This window comes from Budorcas taxicolor, chromosome 13 (genome assembly GCF_023091745.1).
Source record: "Budorcas taxicolor isolate Tak-1 chromosome 13, Takin1.1, whole genome shotgun sequence".
Taxonomy (NCBI): Eukaryota; Metazoa; Chordata; class Mammalia; order Artiodactyla; family Bovidae; genus Budorcas; species Budorcas taxicolor.
In genome coordinates, this window is record NC_068922.1 from 67,705,279 (window position 1) to 67,730,525 (window position 25,247).

At 44.7% G+C, this 25,247-nt stretch overlaps 1 protein-coding gene across 3 annotated transcripts in view; it reads left to right on the forward strand.

Moving 5' to 3' along the window:
- The window catches only part of DHX35 (DEAH-box helicase 35), a 68,286-nt gene that overhangs the window by 38,722 nt on the left and 4,317 nt on the right, over positions 1-25,247 (forward strand). For all 3 annotated transcript variants that reach the window (XM_052650544.1, XM_052650546.1, XM_052650545.1), the window contains 10 exons: positions 1,464-1,674; positions 5,925-6,049; positions 9,692-9,746; positions 12,241-12,336; positions 14,093-14,187; positions 14,827-14,904; positions 15,599-15,728; positions 19,797-19,878; positions 22,546-22,617; positions 23,909-24,020. In XM_052650544.1, coding sequence (XP_052506504.1) covers positions 1,464-1,674; positions 5,925-6,049; positions 9,692-9,746; positions 12,241-12,336; positions 14,093-14,187; positions 14,827-14,904; positions 15,599-15,728; positions 19,797-19,878; positions 22,546-22,617; positions 23,909-24,020 — 1,056 coding nt within the window. The remainder of the gene's footprint in view (positions 1-1,463; positions 1,675-5,924; positions 6,050-9,691; positions 9,747-12,240; positions 12,337-14,092; positions 14,188-14,826; positions 14,905-15,598; positions 15,729-19,796; positions 19,879-22,545; positions 22,618-23,908; positions 24,021-25,247) is intronic.

The window sequence follows — 25,247 nt, forward strand, 5'->3', positions numbered from 1 at the left end:
TATAGAGCCATATTTGAGTCAGTTAATTCAAGGTGTGGCTTAAAAGTACCTAGCCTTGAAATTGGGGTGGGGCAGGGCATGGTGAGAAGCCCTGGTTTAAAGGAGCCAGTAGGCAACCAGTCTGTTTCCTATCTGTCACCTCCCTGGGCCCTGCTGTGTTTACCCTTCATCCAGTGAGAACTGGCCCAAAGTTGCCTTAGAGTAGCTATCAGCAGGTGGCAGAGAACACAGTAGATGAGAGACGGCTGGTCGGAGGATCCACTCCCAAATTCAGGTCACTTTTAAGAGGGCACCCTGGCCATTGGGATGGAGCTGCTCAAGTCTGTCCAGTCAAACGTGAATTGTAGCCATCCAGTCAGGAGACCTGGGTTACCCTGTGCACTGGGATGGGTTACTCAACCCCGAGGCCTGGTTTTCTCAGCTGTAAAACATGAATAATAGTAACTTTTAGATAGATGGTTTTATAGCATAAAATCCTGAGTCTGCTACATAAAAATAGTAGGGAGGTTTTTGTAAGATGATCTAAGTAAAAGTGCCTGATCAAACTTGCAAGTGCTATTTATATGTCTCCTGCTGCTTCATACCCTCCAGGGGCAGCACTCAGCGCGCTTGGAATAAAATGCAAACCCCTCCTGTGGCCCAGCGACCGTGCATGATCGGGTCCTGGCATCCCTCCTAACCTCATCTTTATTTAATAATGCTGGTCTGTGGCTGCACCGGCTGTTTCTCCTTCCTCTGCCTGGATCTCTGTAGGGCCGGTTGCTGCCTGTTATTCAGGTCTCAGCCTAAAATCGTCTTTTAGAGAGGCTTTCCCTGGCCATCTAACCTGAAGTATGCATGCTCCATTATTAACATATTATAACATGATGTGTACATTGAACGCTACATAATGCTAGAGTATTCCCTCCTGCATTTTCCTCCTGGTGTTCGTCACTGTCTTATGTTCACTATTTCTCCACCCAGACATTCACACTGGAATGTGGATCTTGTCCACTGTCCATTCCTAGCACCTAGAAGCGTGGCTGGCAAAGTGCAGGCCCTCAGAAAGCAGTTAGAACATGAGTAAATGACAGGCACAGGTGGTGATGTGCGTCACTTGAGTTGTACAAAAGGTAAAAACTGATGTTTGTTGAATATTTGCTCTGAGCCAAGTACTAGGCTCTAATAATCGTTTCATGTATGTTTCACATTTAATCCTCTGAAGAACCCCAGGAGAGGGTAAATTTTATTACGGAAACAAGCGAACATGCTCAGGAGGTTAAGGAACTTGTCCAAGGTCCCAAGCTTAGGGAGAATTGAAACCCAAGGCACCTGAGCCTAAAATTCATCCTAGTATACCTCACTGCCTCTCACAGGTTCTATGCTATTGAAGATATCTTGACATCTTTTAGGACTTTGACTATTCAGAGTGAAGACAACCAAAACACTTTTATCCTGACTCTCCTTCCTGTGGGGGAACCTAGGTGATCGTGGCCACCAATGTAGCAGAAACCTCCATCACAATCAGCGGGATTGTGTACGTGATTGACTGTGGCTTCGTGAAGCTCCGGGCCTACAACCCCAGGACAGCTATCGAGTGCTTGGTGGTGGTCCCAGTGTCCCAGGCATCAGCCAACCAGCGAGCAGGACGTGGTGGCCGCAGCCGCTCAGGGAAATGTTACCGCCTTTATACAGGTAAGTGTGGCTTTTTTCTCTTTTAGGGGTTTTGCCTTTCTCCTAGTCAGCCTGGGCATTAGAGAATATTACAGGTATCTACTCCTCTCTAATAAGGAGAACTTAAGACCCAGATCTTCCTCACAAGGCCTTCTGTAATCTGACCCCACCACCTTCCTCACTCCAGACATGGAGTGTTACTGTTCCTCACTGGCCAAAGCTAGACCAGTTTAAAAATATATTTATTTATTCGGCAGCGCGGAGTCCTGGCATGCAGGATCTTTAGTTGCAGCATGTGAACTCTTAGTTGGGACATGTAGGATCTAGTTCCCCGACCAGGGATGGCAGCCCAGGGCCCCCTGCATTGGGAGTGAGGAGTCTTAGCCACTGGACCACCATTGAAGTCCCATGAATTAGCGATTATTTGCCACCCCTTTTCTGACCTAGTCTGGGCCTTGGCCTGTCAGCAGCCATGTGACATGTAGCTTGGACCCTTGTTCTGTTTTTCTTAACATTCTCGTAGCATCGTGTGGCATTTTTTTTTTTTTGTTCTGGGATCCTTAAATCCTGTGGGGCCCCACAGTGGGTTTCATCTTTAGCTCTGGTTCAGAGCACCTTTGCAGAGCCAAACCAGCAGGATCTCTCCTGAGACTCATTGGTAGCAGTTGGTCAGCTCCTGCTCCATGCTTGACTTTGAAGGAGCAACATGAAATTACAATGAAGACTGTCTTAGCCCTTAAGGAGTTTTCTCTCCAACTAAACAGCAGTCTTATCTACAGAAAATGAGGTCTTCAGAGCTGCTCTTTACTTCATTGTACCTCTCTTCTGTGGGTGACGGTGTCAAGGTTTCTCTCAATTATCTAGACTTAATTTTCAAATCATTTTTAATTCCCTCCTCTGTCCAATATCCCTCTGCAGTCACTTAACCAGATCCAGGGGTTTTACCTCTTATCTCTCCTTTCCTTTCGGATTACCATCATCCTTGTTCAGTCCTTGACATCGTTTATTCTTTTTCGCAGATGTTTACAGAGCACCTGCTCTGTGCCAGGCATGGAAGTCTAAAGCCAGTTGAGACACGGTCTGAGGCCACATGGCTGGACAGCCTGGTGGTGGAGGCAGGCTCGTGAACAGATTAGCATATTATGGTGTGATAGAGTTGCCATAACTGAATGAGCCTTGGAAGCAGACAGCAGGGAGTTATTCCTACTGGGGAGGGCTTCACAGTCCATAATTGAGCCTGATCTTGCCGGCAACTCAGTAGTTAATCCAGGTGAGGGGATAGCAGTGGGGTTTAGATTTCGTCACAGCAAGCAGAGGAAGTGGAATGTACTAGTACTTGGAGGGGAGGAACAGGGTAAGAAGGATTCATAGAAGGGAGGGAGAATGCAGAACCTGAAGCCAGAGAGGTAAGGTTCTTCCACTGAAGGTATTAAGAGGGAATAATGGAAATAGAAAGAGGAAAGCCAGTTTCAAAGGCGAACTGAAATATGGGGAAGAGGAAGTTTCAGGAAACTTAAATGTGTTTTTATTGAGGTGAAATTTACATAACAATAAATGAACCCTTTTAACTTGAACAGTTCAGTGGCATTTATTATCTTCACAGTGTACAGCCACCACCTTTATCTAGTTAGGAAACATCTTTATCACTCTAAAGTAAAGGTCCTTACCTGTTAAGCAGTATTTCCTTCTTCATTTCTCCCTGTTGCCAGCCTCTGACAACTGGCAATCTTTGTTGCCGTTTTGGATGGTCAGGTGGCCCTCTGTATCCATAGAGTCAACCAACTGCAGATTGAAAATGTTTGGGAAAAAAAATTCCAGAAAGTTTCAGAAAGCAATACTTAAGTTGCCTACACACCAGCAACAGTTCATGTAGCGTTTACATTCTATTAAGTACTATAAGTATAGAGATGATTTAAAGTATTCAGAGGATGTGTGTAGGTTATATGGAAATACTGTGCCATTTTCTGTAAGGGACTTGAGCATCCTCAGATTATGGTATCTGCAGTGGGGGAGAGAGGTGTCCTGGAATCAGTCTCCTGTGGATACCAAGGGATGAGTGTATTTGTTTTGGATATTTCACAGAAATTAAATCATATAATGTGACATTTTGTGTCTGGTTTCTTTCATTCAACATAATGTTTTCCAGGTTCATTTACAGTGTATCAGTACTTTATTCCTTCTTATGGCTGGATAATATTCCATCGTATGAAGGTACCACAATTTGTTTATCAGTTGATGGTTGTTTCTGCCTTTTGACTGTTGTGAATAGCACTGCTATGAACAAGCATGTACGTGTGCCTCAGTCTATATTTTTAATTCCTTTGGATACACAGCTCGGAGTAGAATTGCAGGGTCACATGGTAATTCTTTATTTAACCTGAGGAACTAAAGTTACTTATAAGGAGGAAATGGCCAGCATCATCTCATGCTCCAGTGAAATCAAACAGCAGACTGTAGACTAAAGATAGGCAAGTGGACTTGGGTAAAGGGTGCGAGCAGCTTTAGTGGAGGTGAGGTTGGGGGGAGACCAGCCGACAGTAATGCGGTACAGCAGATCCAGCCTCTAGGTTTCCTTCTCCAACCTGCTTCCAGAGATCACAGGTCTGAGCAGGGCGCTACCTCCTCTGACCCTTAACAGTTTCCCAGATCCTTCCAGGACTTTCCGGCTTGTCTGCTCCTGCTCTCCGCCAGCACTGACCCTGCACTGCACCCTTGCTGAACTACTCTCTGTTTTGAATCTACCTTCTGTCTTCCCACACCCGCTTCTCATACCTGTGTCCCTTTCCCTGGGCTGTTTTCTCTGCCCATTGGGTCCACCTTGTCCCTGGCTTCCGCTCCCGGATGTCAGTGCCCTAAATCCCTTCTCCCATCAGCCATCCTCCCTCCACCCTTCAACCTCCATTTCTCCTCGGGAGGACCCTCCACTGGGACATAGCCTGATCCTCATCTTGGTCCCAGACCCCTCTGAATCACGGAAATGTCTCAAAAGCTGTCGGCCTACAGCTCCTGCAGCCCTTGGCCCAATGCCTTGTGTACCTGAGTCCTCAGTAGACTCAAGTGTCCTTAAACTTAAGAGTCCTTGAACTCTTAAGAAACACCTACTTCCTGTGAGCATCTTCATCAGGATTGTCCTCTTATCTGATCTCAGTGTGCTTGGAAAATGTGGTTATCCTACCAAAAGGCTACCTACCAAACGCTCTTGAAACTTGAAGTGAATATCCCATTTGGAACTTGCTGCCATTCCCTGTTACCTGGAACCTTCCAGGTGGGCCCTTGCATTTGACGGTTTGTATCAATCAGCTCACAGAATGTTTATTGTCTCTTTTGTCAAACTAAAGGTTTTTTTTAAGTCCTTCAGTGATGATGCTGTTTCTTCATGACACCTTTTGTTCTGCTGTGACTTTTCTCTGGTTAATTAAAGATTTATGTTGGAAGCTAGGCCACCTTTGTGTGAAGGAGGGTGTGCACAGTTAAAATGTTGACTGATGTGGGAGGATTTTGTCTATAATCCTTCTCTAAATGATCCATAGACTTTCTGAATATACACAAAAAGGGCTTAATCTCTTCCTCCCTGTTTTTTCCCCTCACCCTTTTTATCTAGCTTCTTTATAAAGGCTTCCCAGAGTCTCTTTCCCTCCCTCCCCCTGTCTCTGGCCCCTCCCGTCTTGGCCTCCTGAACCTTGTTGTGCCTTTTCCTGTTCGAGGTCACCTTTTGTTCCTGATGGTGTGTGTAAGCATTCATTAATCCGTTTGGGGCAGCATTGGATTCTGGGAGTGACGTATGTACCTGGCTTGATTTTAAAAGTTGGACAGTTTTTGGCCTTTATGAGATTTGGTCATTTTTTAATATTTTAGAGATATTTTGGTTATATTCTGGTTTTATTTGGTAATTTGTCCTGAAATTGTTCTTTGCTTTTATGTATAGTCCTTGACTCCTTGGCTCCATCCCTAGCAGAGGGAATGGAAACAGGACCCCCCCAGTAACAGTTGTTGCTTTGTTTTAATATTTTGCTAACAAGAATCACATTGTAAAAAGCATTCTAAAGTGAAAGGACATACTTTTATAAAGACATACTGTTAAAATATATTTATCTAAAGTTGAAAAAAAGGGTCTTTGCTAAATAAGAAGCAACGTTCTATCACAGTATCATATGAGTCTGAGCCCAGACTCCTAGAGCCCCTTGTTAAAGTGAGAGAAGTGTTTCTTTGGCAGAATGATCACATTTGATTGTGACAGTTGATCCCAAACAGTTCTGATTTCCTATCCCCAGAGGAAGCCTTTGACCAGCTGCCTCAGTCCACTGTCCCTGAGATGCAGCGGAGCAACCTGGCCCCCGTCATCCTGCAGCTGAAGGCGCTAGGGATCGACAACGTCCTCAGGTTCCACTTCATGTCGGTAAGTCCTGCCTTCAATCTGCAGCTGTCGGGAGACTGGAATGCTCCCCGGGGAGTGCTGACATCGGTATAGAGTGTGCTACCTTTCTGGTGTTTTTCATTTAGCCGCGGGGATCGTGTGCAGGGTCCAGGGGAGAACAGCCAGACAAGGGTGACAACTTCTATTCTTGTCTGTTGGGGGAGAGAGAGTAAGTGGAGCAATGACAGGTCTGTGCCCTGTGCTCTGAGAGACACAGAAAAGGCCTGCAGCCCAGTTAAGTCATGTCTGAGGCGAGACCTGAAACCCAGGTGGGATTTTAGCGAGTCGGGAAGGGTGGAGTGATCCAGGAGTGTGTCGGCATGATAAACAAGTGTCCCGATTGGGGAAGCCAGGAGGGCTATGGTGGAGCTACAGGGAAAGTCCCTACAGCTGATTGCATTTCTGATTATTTCCAGGAGTGGGTTTATTGGGTCAAAGGCCATAATCATTTCGTAGGTCCTCGATACATGGCCGAATTCCTTTACAGGTAAAAGCTTGAGTAGTGCGTGCATGCCTGACTCACTGGCCACCCATCCTGCCATGTTATCTTCTTTTAGAGTTTTTCTAATTTGGTTGGTGGGAGGAAGAAGGAAAAATATTATCTCTTAAATTTTTTGATTTCTCATAAGGTTAAAAAAATTATCAGTTCAGTCGCTCAGTTGTGTCCGACTCTGTGACCCCATGAACTGCAGCACGCCAGGCCTCCCTGTCCATCACCAACTCTAGGAGCTTACTCAGACTCATGTCCATTGAGTCGGTGATGCCATCCAACCATCTCATCCTCTGTTGTCCCTTTCTCCTCCTGCCCTCAATCTTTCCCAGCATCGGGGTCTTTTCAGATGAGTCAACTCTTCGCATGAGGTGGCCAAAGTATTGGAGTTTCAGCTTTAGCATCAGTCCTTCCAGTGAACACCCAGGACTAATCTCCTTTAGGATGGACTGGTTGGATCTCCTTGCTGTCCAAGGGACTCTCAAGAGTCTTCTCCAACACCACAGTTCAAACGCATCAATTCTTCTGCGCTCAGCTTTCTTTATAGTCCAACTCTCACATCCATACATGAGCACTTGAAAATTATCAGCCACTTTATATTTCTTCTGAATTAAACTATTCTAGTATTTACTAGTGATTTTTAAGAGTCCTCTAACTATTAAAGACTTAACTAGTAAAAAATTGTTAACCTTTGTCTATAGTATTTCTTGTAAATAGTTCTTCTAGTTGTTTGTGTTTTATTGTTCATTTAGTTATGTGCAGCCACTGTAAACATTTCCACAGCAAGATCCTCCTACCTTTGCCTCTATGATTTTCTTCCTTGTGCTTGTGAAGCACTTCCCCATATCTCAATCAGTTAATAAATACTCATGTTTTCTTCTTGAATTTTTATGACTTGAACACTGTATTTTTTTGACTCTCTATTCTATCCCAACCTTGTTGATGTGTGTAACTAGGCTAGATTCCTGGATGATAAAGTCCCTGATGTTGCATGAACAGCGCAGATAGTAACCAACATTAGAATATGTTTAACTTCTTTAGGAGAAAGAAATGCAAATTGAAATAGCTGTTCCACTCTACATTAATTGAATGATCAAACATAAAGAAAAATCATAAAATCCAGCTGACACAACTTGGGGGAAACAGTTTTGTATTCTGTTTCAGTCCTCATGGAAGACTTTCTGACATTATGAGCTGTAGCAATGCCTGGTATTTCTTCTTGGGAAATTTTCTCCTGAAAATAATTCAAAAGAAACAAATAACTTATATGTAGGATAATGATTATAGTATCATTTTATATTAAATTTAAAAATATAATAAAAATCATACACTTTGGACAGCTGAGAAATGAAGGAAATACATATAAAAACATCTTCATATATTCCCTTCTGGTTATCTTCCCCTGAAATTGTGGGTTTTTTTTTTTAATTGAAATCACAGATGCATATAATTTTATATATTTAGCAGTGATAATTACAGTAGCAAAGAACTGAAAACCACTCAGTTGCCCAGTAGCAAGAAAGGTGCTCATTTCATAGTGTACGACCTTGTCGGAATAGCATGCAGCTACCCCAGGGTCATCGCCGTGAGTACAAGAAGCAGTGGGAACAGAACATCAGGCAGTGAGAAAAGCAAACTGAAAGTGTACACACACAGGCTGCATTAAAGCTGTTTTTATGTGATCCAATCAGATGAGGCCATAGAGAAATACTAATAAGTGTGTGTTGAGGTGAAAATCTTCTGGATGTGACTAGGGGAGGAGGGGGCAAAGGTGTGGGCGTTTGGATTGATGATGAATCCCAAGAGCAGAATTCGTCAGGCCTGGTGATTGACTGCAAACAGAGCCAAGGGTTAAAGAGAGTCCAAGAGGGCCTGTCTGTTTTGTTCTGTAATTATTCAGAACCTCAGTCAGTGCTCGGTCTATCCCTGTTACTCATGTAATCTCGGCGTAAAGAAAGTGGTCAAGCCCCCTTCCAGGGGCTTGCTGTGTGTTTGCTCTTCGTAAAGTAGGATGTCGTGGGCACTGAGGAAGGACTAGTGAATCAATTATGTGATTTAGTCCGCAGCGATTTGTTGAAGCCCTGGTGTGTTGTGAGTCAGGTCTAGTTCCTGCCCTGGTCAGTATGTGCCTGCAGTCAGCACAGCTTCCAGAAGTATACCTTTGTTCCTTGGCAGTCCAGTGGGTGTGAAGTGAAGTTGCTCAGTCGTGTGCAACTCTTTGCGATTCCATGGACTCTAGCTTACCAGGCTCCTCTGTCCATGGAATTTTCCAGGCAAGAGTATTGGAGTGGGTTGCCATTTCCTTCTCCAAGTGGGTGTGGCAGAGTGGAAAAAACGAGACCCGAGTTCTGTCTCTGGCTTTGCCACCAGTGGCCTCTAGGATCTTGTTCAAATGTCTTTTACGTTTTGTAACTCACTTTCTTCACCTGCCAAAGTATATATTTAAAATACATTTGTTGTGAATGCATTTAGAAAAAAAAGTTACGCCATTTGCAGAAGGACTGTAATTTTATTGTGTGGCTTATGGATGAAATAGTTTAGGAGACAGGGGTGATGGCTTGCACGCAGTAGTAGATGTTCAGTAAAGGTTCGTGGAAAGAAAGAAGACAGTGAGGATCCAGAGACTCAGACTGAAAGTCACAGTATCAGCTTTGTTAAACTTTAGATTGTCTAGCATTCTCTCTTTGTTTCCAGAAGTTCAAATTCAACTGATGTCAGTTAGTCCCTATAGAGAGGGCCTGGGGCGGAGCTCTGGGTGATACAAAGATGAATCATCCATCAATACTGCAGTATCATGAGGCTTCTTAGAAGGTTGAAACATGAGGTAAAAATTAGAAATGTTTGATGAGAGTTTAGGGAAAGCAAGAAGGTAGTTGAAGGTAAGGACCCATCTCTTCTGATGGGAGTGACGCATGAGGGAAAGCTTCAGAGGAAATGTTTAATCAAGCTGAGATTGAAGACCGAGGAGTAGAAGGGTGCCGAGAGGGAGAGGAAGGACATCTCCAGGGTGGAAGTGTGGAGGCTGGGAAGTCTGGGGCGTGTTAAGCGAAGAGTGGGTTTGAGCAGGAAACAGTCGCCTTGTTATGGCTGGTACCTGATGAAATTAACTTGGGGGCGGTTTATGTTTCCTACAGCCACCTCCAGCGCAGTCGATGGTCCAAGCACTGGAGTTACTCTATGCTCTGGGAGGTACGTCTGTCTCTTACTCTGTGTTTCTTACGTATTTATTAATATGTGATGTTAGGCTGTATTCACTCTAGGGCTCTTGGTATCTTCAAGGATGGACTTGGGTCTTCCCATATATATGATCCTTTCGGTGACATGCAAGCTTACTGAAATAAGGTGGGACCATGATTGATCCCTTGGTCGGGAAGATCCCCTGGAGGAGGGCGTGGCAACTCACTCCAGTATTCTTGCCTGGAAAATCCCAGGGACAGAGGAGGCTGGCAGGCTGCAGTCCATGGGGTTGCGAAGAGACACAACTGAGCACCTAACACTTTACTTTCACTTTATGCTTGGATCATGAAATCCAGTCATGACAATGAATTTATGAAGCATGTCGATACATCAAAAGCTTTTAATAAAAACCGTTGCTACAGCTATACTTCCTAAGAGACACCTGGAAGGTTCTTTTACCAGTATTTCAGCTGTCACCCCGCTGGGCCTTATTCTCTGTCCCTGACCCTGTTCTGAAACCGGCTCAGTGTTCTCTCCCTAAACCCCCTTCCTTCCGCCCCTGGAATTCCCGTGGAGCATTGGGTAGAATACCGGCCTATGATATTGTTGGGACAAGGAGACACCATGTTATAGAGGAACTCCTATTCTCTTGTTTGAAAATGTGGTATTTATCTTAAAATAGAGAAAATTGTGGCCTAAAGTCACCTCTTTTGGAAGTGTCTTTTCTGTGAAGATTGCCTCCAGTGAAAATAATATCCAGTTTGGTATTAAATTTCAGTGGATGTTTTGTTCCTTAAATTTTTTTTTTTAGTTCTTAAGATCTTTATTGAGGTATAATTCATACACAGTGTAATTCACCCATTTAAAATGTGCAATTCAAGTTAGCCCCAAATGATGATGTTGTTCAGTCACTAAGTCAGGAGTCAGGTCAGACTCTTTGCGGCCCCGTGGACTATGGCACACCAAACTCCTCTGTCCGTCACTGTCTCCTGGAGTTTGCTGAAATTCATGTCCATTGAGTCAGTGATGCTATCTAACCATCTTATCCTTTGTCAGCCCCTTCTGTTCCTGCCTTCAATCTTTCCCAGCATCAGGGTCTTTCCTAAGAGTTGACTCTGCATCATGTGGTCAAATTTCGGAGCTTCAGCATCAGTCCTTCTGATGAATATTCAGGTTTGATTTCCTTTAGGATTGACTGGTTTGATCTCCTTATTGTCCAAGGGACTCAAGAGTCTTCACCAGCACCACAGTTTGAAAGCATTAGTTCTTTGGTGCTCAGCCTTCTTTATGGTCCAACTCTCACATCCATACAGGACTACTGGAAAAACCACAGCCTTGACTATACAGACCTTTGTCATCAAAGTGATGTCTACTTTGTAATATGCTGTCTAGGTTTGTCATAGCTTTTCTTTCAGGGGGCAAGCGCCTTTTAATTTCATGGTTGCAGTCACGGTCCACAGTGATTTTGGAACCCAGGAAAGTAAATCTGTTACTGTTTCTGTTTTTCCCCCATCTGTTTGCCATAAGTGATGGGGAAAAAATGGAATTTTCCATAGTTTTTTGTGATCCACACAGTCACAGGCTTTTGCGTGGTCAGTGAAGCAGAAATGAATGTTATTTCTGGAATTCCCTTGCTTTCTGTGCGCTCCAGTGAATGTGAGCAATTTGATCTCCGCTTCCTCTGCCTTTTCTAAACCCAGCTTGTGCATCTGAAAGTTCGTGATTCACATACGGCTGGAACCTAGCTTGGAGGATTTTGAGCATTACCTTGCTATCGTGGGGAGTGAGTGCAGTAGTCCAGAGGCGATGCAGAGAGAATAGCAGGAGAGGTGGCAGAGAAGCCAGACAGTGTGGGTCGTGGAAGCTGGGGAAGAGTATTTCCAAGGAGCTGTAGTTAGCAGGCTCAAAGGCTGCTGGGGGCCCTAAGGAAAGTGCCCTCTGTGTTTGGCACTATCTGGTTGTGGGTTGGGCCCTTGGAGAGGGCAGTTTCTGGGGAGAAGTAGAACCAGAAGAGGATGGGAGCTGGAGGCGGCTCTGGGGCCATTTCCTTATACTTAGGTCTTTGTGTAGAGGCTATTGTTGTTTAGTCCCTAAGATATGTCCCAACTCTGTGACCCCACTGACTGTAGCCCACCAGGCTCCTCTGTCCATGGGATTTCCCAGGCAAGAATACTGGAGTGGGTTGCCATTTCGTCCTCCCTCCAAGGGATCTTCCCTACCCAGGGATCGAACCTGCATCTCCTGCATTGACGGTGGATTCTTTACCACTGAGCCACCAGGGAAGCCCATAGAGGCCATTAGAATTAATTTTTCAAAATTGAGTATTCAAGAGCTCCGAGGAAATCTTTTCTTTTTCTACTGTAACAGCAATCAGATTGAAGCTGGCAGTGTATGATTCATCTCCTGGATACACCTTTGCTAGCATGTATTATCTTTTATTCTCCCAATAACTGTACATCTTCCAACACTGGTACATGCCTTCTGCCTTTTGTTGTTCTTACGGCAGGTCTGGACAAAGACTGTCGCCTAACTGAACCGCTTGGCATGAGAATAGCAGAGTTTCCTTTGAATCCCATGTTTGCAAAAATGCTGCTTGAATCAGGTAGGTGGAGACCAGCAGTTGTCATTGATTTTATATTGTCCGGAAAGTTGTTTCTCAAATTCTGTGTACCTTGGGGGAGAGGGCACAATGTAGCATGTGTCAGCATTTTTTTTAAGCACTGAAGAAGTTTTCATCTAAAGATGTCTGCTTTGGGGCATGTTGTTAACTTGTGATTCAAGGTCCGTCATCATTAATTCAGGAAACACTTTTGTTTGTTTTCTGTGGGTCTGACACCTGAGTTTTTGTACAAATTTGTGGTGAAAAATACACAACATAAAACTTAACCATTTTACTCATTTTAAATACAATTAAAAATGTTAAAATGGACAGTTCTGCAGCATTAAGTACTTTCACATTGTTGTCCAACCACCACCACCATCCATCTCCAGAATGTCTTCATTTTTGTCAAACCAGAACTCTAACCATTAAAACACTTAACTACCATTCTCCCCTCCCCCAACCCCTGACAACCACTGTTCTACTTCCTGTCTCTATGAATTTGACTATTCTAGGAACCTCATATAAGTGGAGTCATACAATATTTGTCTTTTTGTGACTGATTTTTTCAGTTGGTACAATGTCTTCAGGGTTCCTATTGTATCATGTGTCAGGATTTTTTTCAAGGCTGAGTAATATTCCATTGTACAGATAGACCATTCACCTGTTGGTGGATTCTAGGGAGCTGCCTCTCTTTGGCTATTGTGAATAATGCTGCTTTGAACACAGGTGTACAAGTATGTGTTTGCGTCCCTGCTTTCACTTCTTTGAGGTCTAATACCTTAGGGTGGAATCGTTTGCTCAGCGATTCTGCGTTTAGTTTTTTGAGGAATCACCATAGCGTCTTCCACTTTGTATTTGCAGCTACACCACTTTGTATTTGCACTACCAAAGGGCAAGAGTGCAAACTTCTCTGACGCTTTCAGATTTTTATGAGAATATGAGTTAAGGGATCAAAGTGTAGAGCCTCAAGATCCTCTCATATTTAGAAGTCAAAATCCTCTGGAGACTAGAGAGACTGCACTCGCCACCCCCAACAGCCCAGAGAAGGGAAATACTAGTTCTGTCTTGCTTTGGTCTAACTTTTTATTCACTGGCAGTCAACAAAGCTGTGTTTCAGATTAAGCGGAAAGTTAGCTATAGTTGTGTCTTGGAGCTACCAGGCTTGCACTGAGAAGCAGGAAAGATCATTTGTGAGGCTGGAAGCTGTGGGGGAGTGTGCAGGGCAGTTCACTCCATCTGATGCCCTGGAGGGCTGGTTGCTACAGACTCTGCCCAGGTGTCAGCAGCTGCGGCCCACCGCGTGCTTCCCTAGTCTAGGTATGCCTCAGCCTTGCCTAGTGAAGTGAGCCCTGTTGAGAGGGAGGCCACCTCATAGTAAGATCCCAGAGCAGAGGGACACAGCCCACATGTTCCCCGCCCCCTCTCCCTCTTAGGCTTTCTGCCAGGATTCTAGGTGTCCACCTAGAGAGGAGGGAGCAGGTGTGGAGCTGACCTACCCTAGCTGAGTCTCATGGCAGAGTCCCTCGGTGTGACTGCTGCAGAATGGAGTCCTTCCAGGCCTCCTTTCATCTGGACCGTGTATACAGAGCATCCCATTTGGCAGGGTGAAGTGTTTATATGTTGTAGATTTTAAAATGAAGCTATGTAGAAATAGATGATCTTGGTTTATAGTGTGCTGCAAGGCAAACTTCAGAGAACATCTTTTTCTTCTCGTGACACATGATATATTTGAAATCAAACGTGTTTTGTTTTATAGGGAATTTTGGCTGTTCTCAGGAAATTCTAAGCATTGCCGCCATGATGCAGATCCAGAATGTCTTTGTGGTCCCCTCAAACCAGAAGTCTCAGGCTGTAAGTCTGACTTTTGCCCCAAGCTGTTCATACGAGTCTTACTCACTTTGGGCTTTCGTTTGTTAAAATTGCCCAGGGACTGCTGGTGACAGAGCAGCTTCAGTTTGGAGTGTTTATTTTACTGTGTGCCTGACATTGTGCCAAAATTTTTCCTGCATCATGTCATTTTATCTTCAGTGTGAACTTGGGAGGGGGGTATTACTGTCACCAATTTTGGAGATCGAGGCATAGAAAAGCTCAGTAACTTACGGTTGCTCAGCCAGAATTGGTGGAGTTGCCTTTCACGGTCCAAATCTTAACCATTGTCCTACTGACTTTTCAAAAGTAAGGAAGGTTGTTTTCAAGGCTCCTCTGGGGGCAACCTTGGTGGGCTCATTAGGGATGCCAGGAGTTCCTGCCTGGGCACAGCAGGCCTGACACAGCCAAGCTGCTGACAGGGCCCTCCCAGCCCAGGCATTCGTGATGAGTAGATGGGTGAATTCTGGAAAGACTGTGAAGGTAAAGTTACAATATTGATGTACACTTGAAAGTAAGACAGTGTTATAAATGAATTATACTGAGCTATTCATCATGTAATGTTACCTCCAGGACAAGAGGCTCACAGGAGTCAGCTTCTGAACATTGCCTTATTCTTTCCAGATTCGAGTGCACCGGAAATTTGCCGTGGAGGAGGGTGACCATCTTACCATGCTCAATGTGTATGAAGCATTTATCAAAGTGAGCACAGCTGCCACTACAAAGGCCCCTCCACGCTCCTGTCCATGGGAGGCAGTCTGTTGTTGTTCAGTTGCTCATTCGTGTCCAGCCTTTTGAGACCCCGTGGACTGCAGCACGCAGGCTTCCCTGTCCTTCACCATCTGCAGGGCAGTTTGCTCAGATTCATGCCCATTGAGTTGGTGATGCTGTGTAACCATCTCATCCTCTGCCACCCCTTTCTTCTTTTGCCCTTGGTCTTTCACAGCATCAGGGTCTTTTCCAGTGAATTGGCTCTTTGTGTCAGGTGGCCAAAGTATTGGGCTTATGCATCAGTACCAGACCTTCTTGTACTTGCCTGTTGTCAGGTAAAGTGATAACCTTGAGCTGCCAGAGAGGGAAGGTTGATTTACAAAGAGCCGCAGGGAAGGGGTTCTGTCTGATAGTTGGCCACTCTCATGGAGATACTTAAGACTCTGTTTATTGTTAAGTTCTCACTTGCCGTTTAGCACAAGAGAGTGAGATCAGACAGCAGTCAGATGGTGAGCAGGGTGATCAGCGCCTGTTTAGAGAGATGGGCCCCAAAGGGCCCGCAGTGACTTGAAGATCTTGTCCCATTACGTAAGCTAAAGGGGGCAAAGAGTTGAGTGACGTCCGCCACGCAGCCTCCATCGAGAATTGTCCTGTCTCACCCTCCCTCTGTGTGCGTTGTCTGCAGCACAACAAGAACTCCCAGTGGTGTCAGGAGCATTTCCTAAACTACAAGGGTCTCGTCAGAGCTGTGACAGTGAGGGAGCAGTTGAAAAAGCTTCTCGTCAAGTTTCAAGTGCCCAAGAAATCTAGTGAAGGTAAGAATAAAGTGCCGCTGCTCATGACGCTCCTCTCTCTGCCCTGTGGAGTTGCATTCTTGGCGTTCTCAGGCCGGGCAGTGTGAGGCAACACAGTATACTCTGGACCCACACTGGGCTCACATTTTGAATTGCCTGTGTTGGTGAAAAGCTGCATGTGAAGTGAGCATATTTCCCCTACCGCAAGGAGATCGGTTTTTATTTCCAAGGGCTATTCTTATTTAAAAAAAATTTTTAACAAGCCCTGACAACACTTACGAATCATTAACATTCTTCACCTCATTGTACATCATGTGGTTAATTTTCCCATGTAGGCTTTGCAAGAAAAATGACTTACGTGGATAACATTTACGGCCATTTCGTATAAACTGCCTTTTATTTTCAGCTACAGGTGTTACTAAAGCACGTACTGTGTGTTTAGCCTAGACAGTCGCTGGGTGAGATGGAAGTGCTGTGTAAAACAGTTTCTGGCCTCTGGTAGTGACAGTGACTCATGTTAGTTGAGGACACATTTGGTTGCACCATGGGGGTTTTACTTAATACTCTCTCACTTCCTCTGCTACTCCAAGGTGTAGGTGATGTTATCCTTATTTTACAGAGGAGTTGTAAGGTCCCAGCGAGAAGTTAATTTAAGTTTGGGACAACACAGCTGGTAACTAGCAAAGATGAGCCTGTGTAGCACGAATGCACGCTTTCAATGGGGTGGTGTGTCTGCTTAGCCAGTCAGCAGTTGTCTTTTGAACACTTCCTGTGTGCCAGGCCCTTGGCAACACTCTTGGCACCACTAGCTCTTGCTAGCCTAGCTGCAGCACCCGTTACAGGCCCAGCAGGGCTGTGTCTTCATACACGAGTTCATTTAGTGCTCACAGAGCTCCAGTGAAACACGCTGCTATGATCCCCACTCTTCAGATGAGAAAAGTGGGCTGAGAGGCAGGGAGTGACGTGCCACACGAAGGTCGCACAGTGAGTGTACAGTGGCCTCAGAGCTCAGGCAGTTTCATTCCAGAGCCTTATGTTGCTTTTGTACTAAGGGAAACTAATTACATGATGACAAAGATGTGGTTCTTACTGTTGAAACAGTGCAGTGACAAGAGAGATTCCTACAGAGACACAAAGTACTGCAAATGAGATTGTCAGTTGTCTTAGAAACTACAGGAATAGATGTTTGAGTGCTCATGGTGTACAGTGATGGGGATTGAAGTAGGAATGCAGGGAAGATGGAATCCTGGGGTCGGGGGGCACTGAGAGGGCTCACAGCAGGCGTCGAGTGGTGGTGGAAGTCCAGTTGAGCAGACTGGTTGGATTAGAAACCAGTGGCAAAGGGCTCACTAGGCAAGGAGGACTATGGAGACAAGTGCTGGCAGAAAGGAGCTTATCAGATGCTCAGAGGGTGCTGACGGATGACCATGCTTCTAAGAGAGGGAAGCACTGAGCCGGGGTGACTGGGTAAAGTATCATCAGTGCAAGCAGGAAGCTCACAGAGGCAGCTAACGGGGGAGAAGCTGATCGAGCGCCTGTCTCCCAGGAGATGGAGCGCAGCCACACATCTGCATCTTTGTTTCTTAACCTGTTTTTCACTGTCAACTTGAAACAGCAGAAATGTGTCTTGGAGGCTCCAAAGGAAGAGCTCCAATTCTTTAGGCCTCAGTGAAGAAAGAATTTAGGAAAACACAAAGTGACAGATAAGAAGCAACTGATTAGAACAGGATGCTTGTGAGGCTTACAAGCGGGCGGGCAAGAAGGTGCCACACGGAGAACTTAGTGGGCTGCAGCTTTATAATTGAAGGGAAGTCGGGGGAGGGGAAAAAGACCACCTTCTTCCTCATTCTTGAGTGGACATCAAGCTTCCATTTTCAGCTCCTCCTCCACATCAGGCCAGAGAGCTTTCGTGTCCCTACATGGTCAAACTGGGACTGTCATGGTGCAGTGAAAATGAGCAAAAAGGTGGTAACATAGACTAAGATGTGGTCAGTCAGTGCAGGTTTCAGCATAACGCCACTTTTCCTCATGTTTCTGTTTTTAGCGTGGGCAGAGTGGCGTGCCCTAGAAATCATCAGTTTCCTGAGCCCACTGAGGGGGTGGGGTCTCACGCCGCCATTGTTTCGGCGCTTTCAAGCATGTCTCCCGCTTCCTCCCATGGTTTTGTTTTGAAGCGAGCCTGCTGGAGTTTGTGGTTAATCAAACCTGCTTTCTTGAATGATCATTAACTTAAATCTCCTATATTTTTTCACCACTTACAATTCCCTAGTGGGATTAACTGTTTATCACCTGCTTTGTCCCTTCACTCTGTCCCTATCAAACCCCTCGCCCAGGAGAAGAGTTACATTGAATTTGAATTCTTTTACCAAGAGAAATTCAGTACTAAGGGATAAGATTTTGTAAGGTAGGGTTGAGCTCTGGAGGGCCATAATCCTTGTAATATTTAAGATTTCCCACTATCATACACCTTAAGGAGGGCAGTTTTTACCCCTTGGAAATGATCTCATTTTGGTAACAATGCACATTCTACATGCATACTTCTTTTGGGCAAGTGGAGAGAAGGAGCTGACTGAGTCTAGGATCAGATTGTGTTTGGGAATGTAGATTTGAGATTTTTTTCAGTTCTGTGCTGAAGAACAATAGAGAAAATTATGGAAATGCAGTAAACTACATGCAAATTAAAAAGTTCTCTTCAAAAGGGAGGAAATATATGTATACTTGTGGGTGACTGACATTGACAGCAGAAACCAACACAGCATTGTAAAGTAATTATCCTCCAATTAAAAAAAAACTAGATATTAAAGAAAACAGTGAAAAAATATTTTTAGCAGATATAAGGGATAGAAAATCAAAAGCTTTATTATAGAATAAATTTATTTAACATATTAAGAAAAAAAATAACCTAATTTCTAAGTTGATAAATGGGCAAAAGAATGGAATGGAAAATTCACAAAAGAAGAAATACAGTAATAATAATCAAATAAGTGTACAGTTAAAGAAGGGGTACTTTTGTGCCAGAACATGGCTGGTAAGAATGCACTAAAGCCGACATTGTCATGCACTGTTGATGGCTTTGTAAATTATACCACTTTTTGGTAACTTATTTACCAACATACTATGTTTTATTGGATCTAAGACATGATTAAGACCTACCATTATTTTATGTGTCATTAAGAAAGAAAAAATGTTGCCAATTATAATTATAAAACGCTATCCTGCTTTTTGGGGGCTTCCCTGGTGGCTCAGAGGTTAAAGCGTCTGCCTGGAATGCAGGAGACCTGGGTTCGATCCCTGGGTCGGGAAGATCCCCTGGAGAAGGAAATAGCAACCCACTCCAGTATTCTTGCCTGGAGAATCCCACGGATAGAGGAGCCTGGTGGGCTGCAGTCCACGGGGTCGCAAAGAGTCGGACATGACTGAGCAACTTCACTCACTATCCTGATTTCAGTGAGTTAAAGTGTAAAAAAGAGTATATCTTAGAATTGATGAAATATCGTGTGTCATAAGCCATATGGATGGCATTGTCGTTTTTGCAGAATAATTTGGATATATCATGTAGAAATCATCTAAAATGAGCAGGCTTTATCCTTGGAAGATGTTTACTACAGCAACACAGACGCCAGTTAAACTGAGATGTTTGAAAATTTTGAAGAATTACAAACTAACTATAGTCACAGAAATAACGTTGTAGTGTTAACGTCCCAGGTTGTGTCTTAGGGAAGGAACATCATTCCTGCAAAATGCTCTCCTGAAGAGGAGCTCCAGGGTCACTGGCCAGCCTGTGGAGGGCTCTGTAGGTTCTGGTGCCCAGCCTTGGTCTGGTCCTCTGTGGCTGGGGGTGTGGGGATTGCGGGCGGCAGGGGGGTCCCAGGTTAAGGGAACAGTCTGACATGTTTCCATCAGCAGCCATTGTGGAGGGTGGGGACCTCTGTAGACGGTGCCAGGGCAGGCATCTGGCACTGGGAATCGTGGGGCTGAACCCATTCAGGAGTTGGTTTCAAGGTGGCTCAAGGCAGCCTGGGGTGGGCCTCACAGCACAGAGCGTAGGGCAGGTGAGGTCTCATCTCATCCATCCCTCTGTTTGTGTAGGTGATCCAGATCCAGTTCTGAGGTGCATCGTTTCCGGATTCTTTGCAAATGCCGCCAGGTTTCATTCTACTGGAGCTTATAGGTAACATGATACTTTGTGAAGTCATTTGTGAAGTCACTTAAGTCATTAAAATCTTAAAAATGAACCAAACCCAACAGCAAGCCAACATACAGAGAAAGCAGAGAAATTAAATCATTTTTCTTTATTTGCACCTTGCCTCTTTCTAAAGATGCATTGAGGTTAACTGTACAGATTTAAGCAAAATGTCTTAACTTTGTGGAAGTGATTCTCGAATGTTCAGCCCATCCATGTGTTGTAGGAGGAGGATAGTTACAATTCTGATAGTGAAGGTCGCTCAGTCATGGCCGACTCTTTGCGACCCGATGAACTATACAGTCCATGGAATTCTCCAGGCCAGAATACTGGAGTGGGTAGCCTTTCCCTTCTTCAGGGGACCTTGGCAACCCAGGGATGGAACCTAGGTCTCCTGCATTACGTGTGTGTTTTTTACCAGCTGAGCCACCAGGGAAGCCCAAGAATACTGGAGTGCGTAGCCTATCCCTTCTCCAGCAGATCTTCCCGACCCAGGAATGGAACAGGGGTCTCCTGCATTGCAGGTGGATTCTTCACCAACTGAGCTATCAAGGAAGCCTGTTACAAGTCTGCAGGCTGGTAACATATCTGTTGTAATCAGAGAGTAATAGGACCTGAGGGAACCATTACAGGTGCTCTCTCCTAAAGAAGTTAGTTTTGCTGTTGGGTGCTTCGTGATGTTTTAGAGGTCTGCACAACTGAAGCTCCCCAGGTACATTGTAGCCACACTGGAATGTTGGTGAGTGTTCTTCATGTGCTAGCCGGCCCCTCCCTCTGCTGAAAACTACAGCCTGTCTCTTCCAGTTTCATTTTCCAGGTATAGAAGATAATACTGATGACCTCCGATAACCTCTAATATATTCAAATTTGGTGAAAGCTAACACCTAGGTTAGCCCTCTTTTCTCCAAACTCCACTTCCAGTTTGTTGAATTGTTACTTTAGTCTGTCTTTCTATTTCTGAGCTGGTTTTAGTCTTGTAACTTTACTTTAGCCAGTTTTTTAGAGCAGTGATCAGAAGGTGCTCTTCTTTAATAAGTGAAAGTGAAAGTTACTCAGTCGTGTCCAGCTGTTTGCGACCTCATAGACTACACAGTCCATGGAATTCTGCAGGCCAGAGTACTAGAGTGGGTAGCCTTTCCCTTCTCCAGAGGATCTTCCCAATCCAGGGATTAAACCTAGGTCTCCCGCATTGCAGGCAGATTCTTTACCAGCTGAGCCACAAGGGAAGTCCCTTCTTTAATAAGGGAGTACTCAAAAGGCTCTCTCCCTAACTAGTCTTTGGGTTTCCTGCCTAGACTATTGTTAGCTTTTTCCCCTGAGAACATATTATAGTCCTGGGATCCTGAAGTCACCGGGGTGTCCCATTCTAGACACTGGGCTCTGTTTTTTTGTGTTTTTTTTTTAGGTTTTTATTTTCTATTGGGGTATAACCAATTAACAAGGTTTTGTTAGTTTCAGATGAACACCTTAGGGGACTCAGGCATGCATAAGCGGGTTCCCATTCTCCCCCAAACTCCTCCCACTGGGCTTTGTTAATGAGCCCAGAATTGCATTGAGCTTATTTGATTTTTTTGGCAGCCAGGTCTCCTTCATCTAGAATTTGGTTGCTGACTGGGCCTCAGGATAGCACTTGACATTTGTTTCTAGTATGTTCTGTTTGTCACCCCAGGCCAGGTGTTCCGGCCTATCACTGTCACTGTTCTGTTGCCCATCGTACGTACTCCCCTCCCAGCTCCCAGCACTGAGCTGTTCTGTCCGAGGCAGCCCTGGACAGGCTGTGATCTTCTCCAGTGAGAACCGTTATTTTGTTGTCATTCTGATTACCCCGCTCTCTTCAAGAGTATTAATTAGCAGTTCCCACTAGCATTCACAAAAGTCTTTCACCAGTATCTTCAATAGAAATACAGGCTACCCAACAGGCTTCATGGTGGTCAGTCCCTTTGGGACAGAGTTCAATGTTGGTCTCCTGGTAAGACAGCCAGCACCCCGGGCAGTGGCTTTATTCCAGCGCTGGAGGTGCGCTGGGTCATGGCCTTGAAGCATTTTCCTGACACATTTCTGGCCCCTGCAGAAGTGCTCTGTAATTATGGTTTGAGCAGCAGCATTCTGATCTGTTAATCTTCTCTCATGAGCTGATCTCACCAATAGTTGTGTGTGCCGTAAATATTTTTTTGAATTAACTTGAATCAAATCTGAGTTGGCATTTGAAATATTGTCTCAGAGAAGTGGATAGTCCAATATTGAGCTTTCTTTCCCCCCGATTTATCTCTTCCATACTCTTTACTGTTTAACCTTGTTAATAGAAAAGTTTATAGAAGTAATTGTATATATTATTTCTGTCCTCAAGGAAATTTTTGAAAGGGAACCTCTAGAAGATAAACATAAACATAAGCAGAAAAATATATTTCTCAGGGTTTTTTTGTTTTGTTTTTTTTTTTTGGATGTCCATGTGTTGCTTTCCGTCTCCCTTTTTTAGCATGATTTATCCTTGATTTCTGAAGTGACAGTGGGGGTGAAGAGAAGATGGAGTGGAGAGGATAGTTTTGTTTATGTGAAGTATAGCCTGCCTTTTTGATGAGTTTAAATGCATCTGTGGGAAGGTCTTGCTGAAAGTGTTTAAAATGTACTTGAGACAAAATTGCTCTGCTTCCCAAGGACCATCCGTGATGATCATGAATTGCACATCCACCCAGCATCGGTCCTCTATGCAGAGAAGCCGCCTCGCTGGTAAGCCCCCTCCTGCCCCTCTGCTTTGTCAGCGCATTGAAGGCAAGGCCTCGTTCTGGTTCATCTCTGGGTCCCCAAAGCCTAGAGTCCAGGTGCCCAGTACACGTTTGCTGACTCTGTTCTACAAAGAATTTCTACTCTGTCAAGGATCCCTTTAAGCCAGTGGTCTTATTCCTCTGCCTGCTGATCCCCTCAGCAGACATTCGTGTTCACCCACAGACTAGGCGCTCTGTCCTCACTCTTGGTACAGCTGTGCAGAGAGAGGAATCCAGGTCCCATTCCACAGCCCGACAGAGAACAGATGGACTCCAATACCTGGGGAGAAAGGCTTCCCTAGAGGGATGTATTTGATAGGTGGCTGAGGGTCACACTTCCATGGGCCAGGGTGTAAGGGCTGGCTTCAGGGAGGAGATACTAATGCTTGCTGTGGAATCTGATACAGCTGCAGGGTGTGGCATGCGTGATCTTAGTTCCCCGACCAGGAAATGAACCCATGCCCCTGCAATGAAAGTGCAGAGCCTTGAACCACAGGACTGTCAGGGACGTCCCTGGAAACTGATATCTATTTTAATATATGCAGTCTTAAAATCTGGGGATTTAAATTACCTTCTTGGCTTGACTTTTTGGTGTCTGTTACCTCAGCCTCAGGCAAGCTCCCCCCTCTTTTGTGTGTGTGTGTGTGTGTATTGACAGCTTTATGGAGATATTACGTAATTCACATACATACAATTTACCCACTTAACGTGTACAATCCTGTGACTTTAAATATATTCACGGGGTTATATAGCCATCACCACAATCAATCTTCTCATTAGCTCCTAAAGAAAACTGTTAACAGTCATTACAACTGTGTGCATGTAATCCATATTCCTAGTAAGATACAGAATACTTTCATCTCTCTAGACAGTTCCCTTGTGTCCCTTTACAGTTAATTCCCAGCTCCTTTCAGAATCAGTGAGCCTTTGCTTCTCTTTCTCCATTTTCTAATGAAGTCATTAGACTCTGTTCAGAGTTCTGTAAACAAAAGCCTAAGGAACCAGAAGGTTCAACTGAGATGTCCTGGAAATCACGTGGGACTTAGAGTCTCCTCTGTGAAATAGACACACTGGTACCCGCCACTCAGGTCATGAGGCTTAAGTGAGCAACATGAATACATTGGTCTAGTGTAGTGCCTGGCGCACAGAACAGGTGGATGCATTTTAAAAGGAAAGGGGGACCATCTCTAATTGTTGTGGTTCCGATTCTAATTATAATATATAGGAACTTAGCTCGTGATTTCTTCTTGTTTCAGGGTTATCTACAATGAAGTTATGCAAACCTCCAAGTATTACATGAGAGATGTGACCGCCATTGAGTCTGCTTGGCTGTTGGAGCTGGCTCCACACTTTTATCAGCAAGGAACGGTAGGAATGAACCGCCAAACCACCTGTTACCTGCCTCTTCATGTTTTTAAATATACATTTATTTTTCAGTGTAATGTCCTAAACTTGCCTGCCCCCTAACCCCAACCCCCAGTGGTACATAGGTGAAAGGCCATTACCACAGTCTCCGATTGTTCTGGGTAAAAGCACCATACTGTTTGCTCACGTGATATTTAAAATGCTCACGTGCATTTAAAAATAAATCCCTCCAGCTTACATGATAAAGAAAGGAGAATATATCTTTAACTCTTCCCCTCTCCCTCTACCCTGTTAAACCATTTCCAAAGGAATTCTGTCACACTTTGGACCATGTTCACAAGAAGCAGTACCAATACTCTGATGAGGATTGCCTTGCCAAACGTGTGTGCAAGCTTAAACCTATTTCGTTTTAAACACTTGGTGGGGGCATTGCTGTGTATGTAGTATATGCTTTTTTTCTAAGGAGGGCGTGTGCATTAATTCAGCATCTTTGTTGTCTCTGATCTACTTTGTTTTTAGACTGTTTTTTTACCTCATTATGGGTCACATTTCCTGCTTCTCTTGTCCAGTAATTTTTTGTTGTGTGCTGGACATTATGGGTGGTTTGTAGTGAAGAGCTGAATTTGTTGTCTTTTCTGTAAAGAATATTGAGTTTTTTCTAGTAGACAGTTCATACTGGCAGTCAGTTTAATTCTGCTAAGACCTGACTTGAGTCTTTTTTGGGCAGGTGTCTAGTAGCCCTGCTCCCAAGACATGGACTTTCTGATGTCTCAGCTGGATGCCTAGGATGTTCAGTGAGGCCTTTGCACTCTGGCTGCTCAGAACTCCAGTGTCTCCAGCACTGTGCAGACCTCCAGAATCTCCTCCATACCAGGTCACAACTCCCCAGTACCTGTTCTTTGCCAGCCTTATGGAACCTTGGCCTGCACCTGTGCAGCTTAGTACTTAGCCAGAGGTTTAAGGGTGGTAGCTCTATGTTGATTTCTGGAGCTCCTCTTTTCTGATGCCCTGTTCTGTAAATTCCAGCAGGCTCAGCAGCTCTGAACTCTGATCTTTGTTTCCTCTCCCCAGCTGTACTGTTCTGTATTTAGGATTCACTTCCCTCTGACAGGGCCTCCCCTGGTGGCTCAGATGGTGAAAGAATCTGCCTGAAATGCGGGAGACCCAGGTTCGATCTCTGGATCGGGAAGTTCCTCTGGAGAAGGGAATGGCAACCCACTTCAGTAGTTT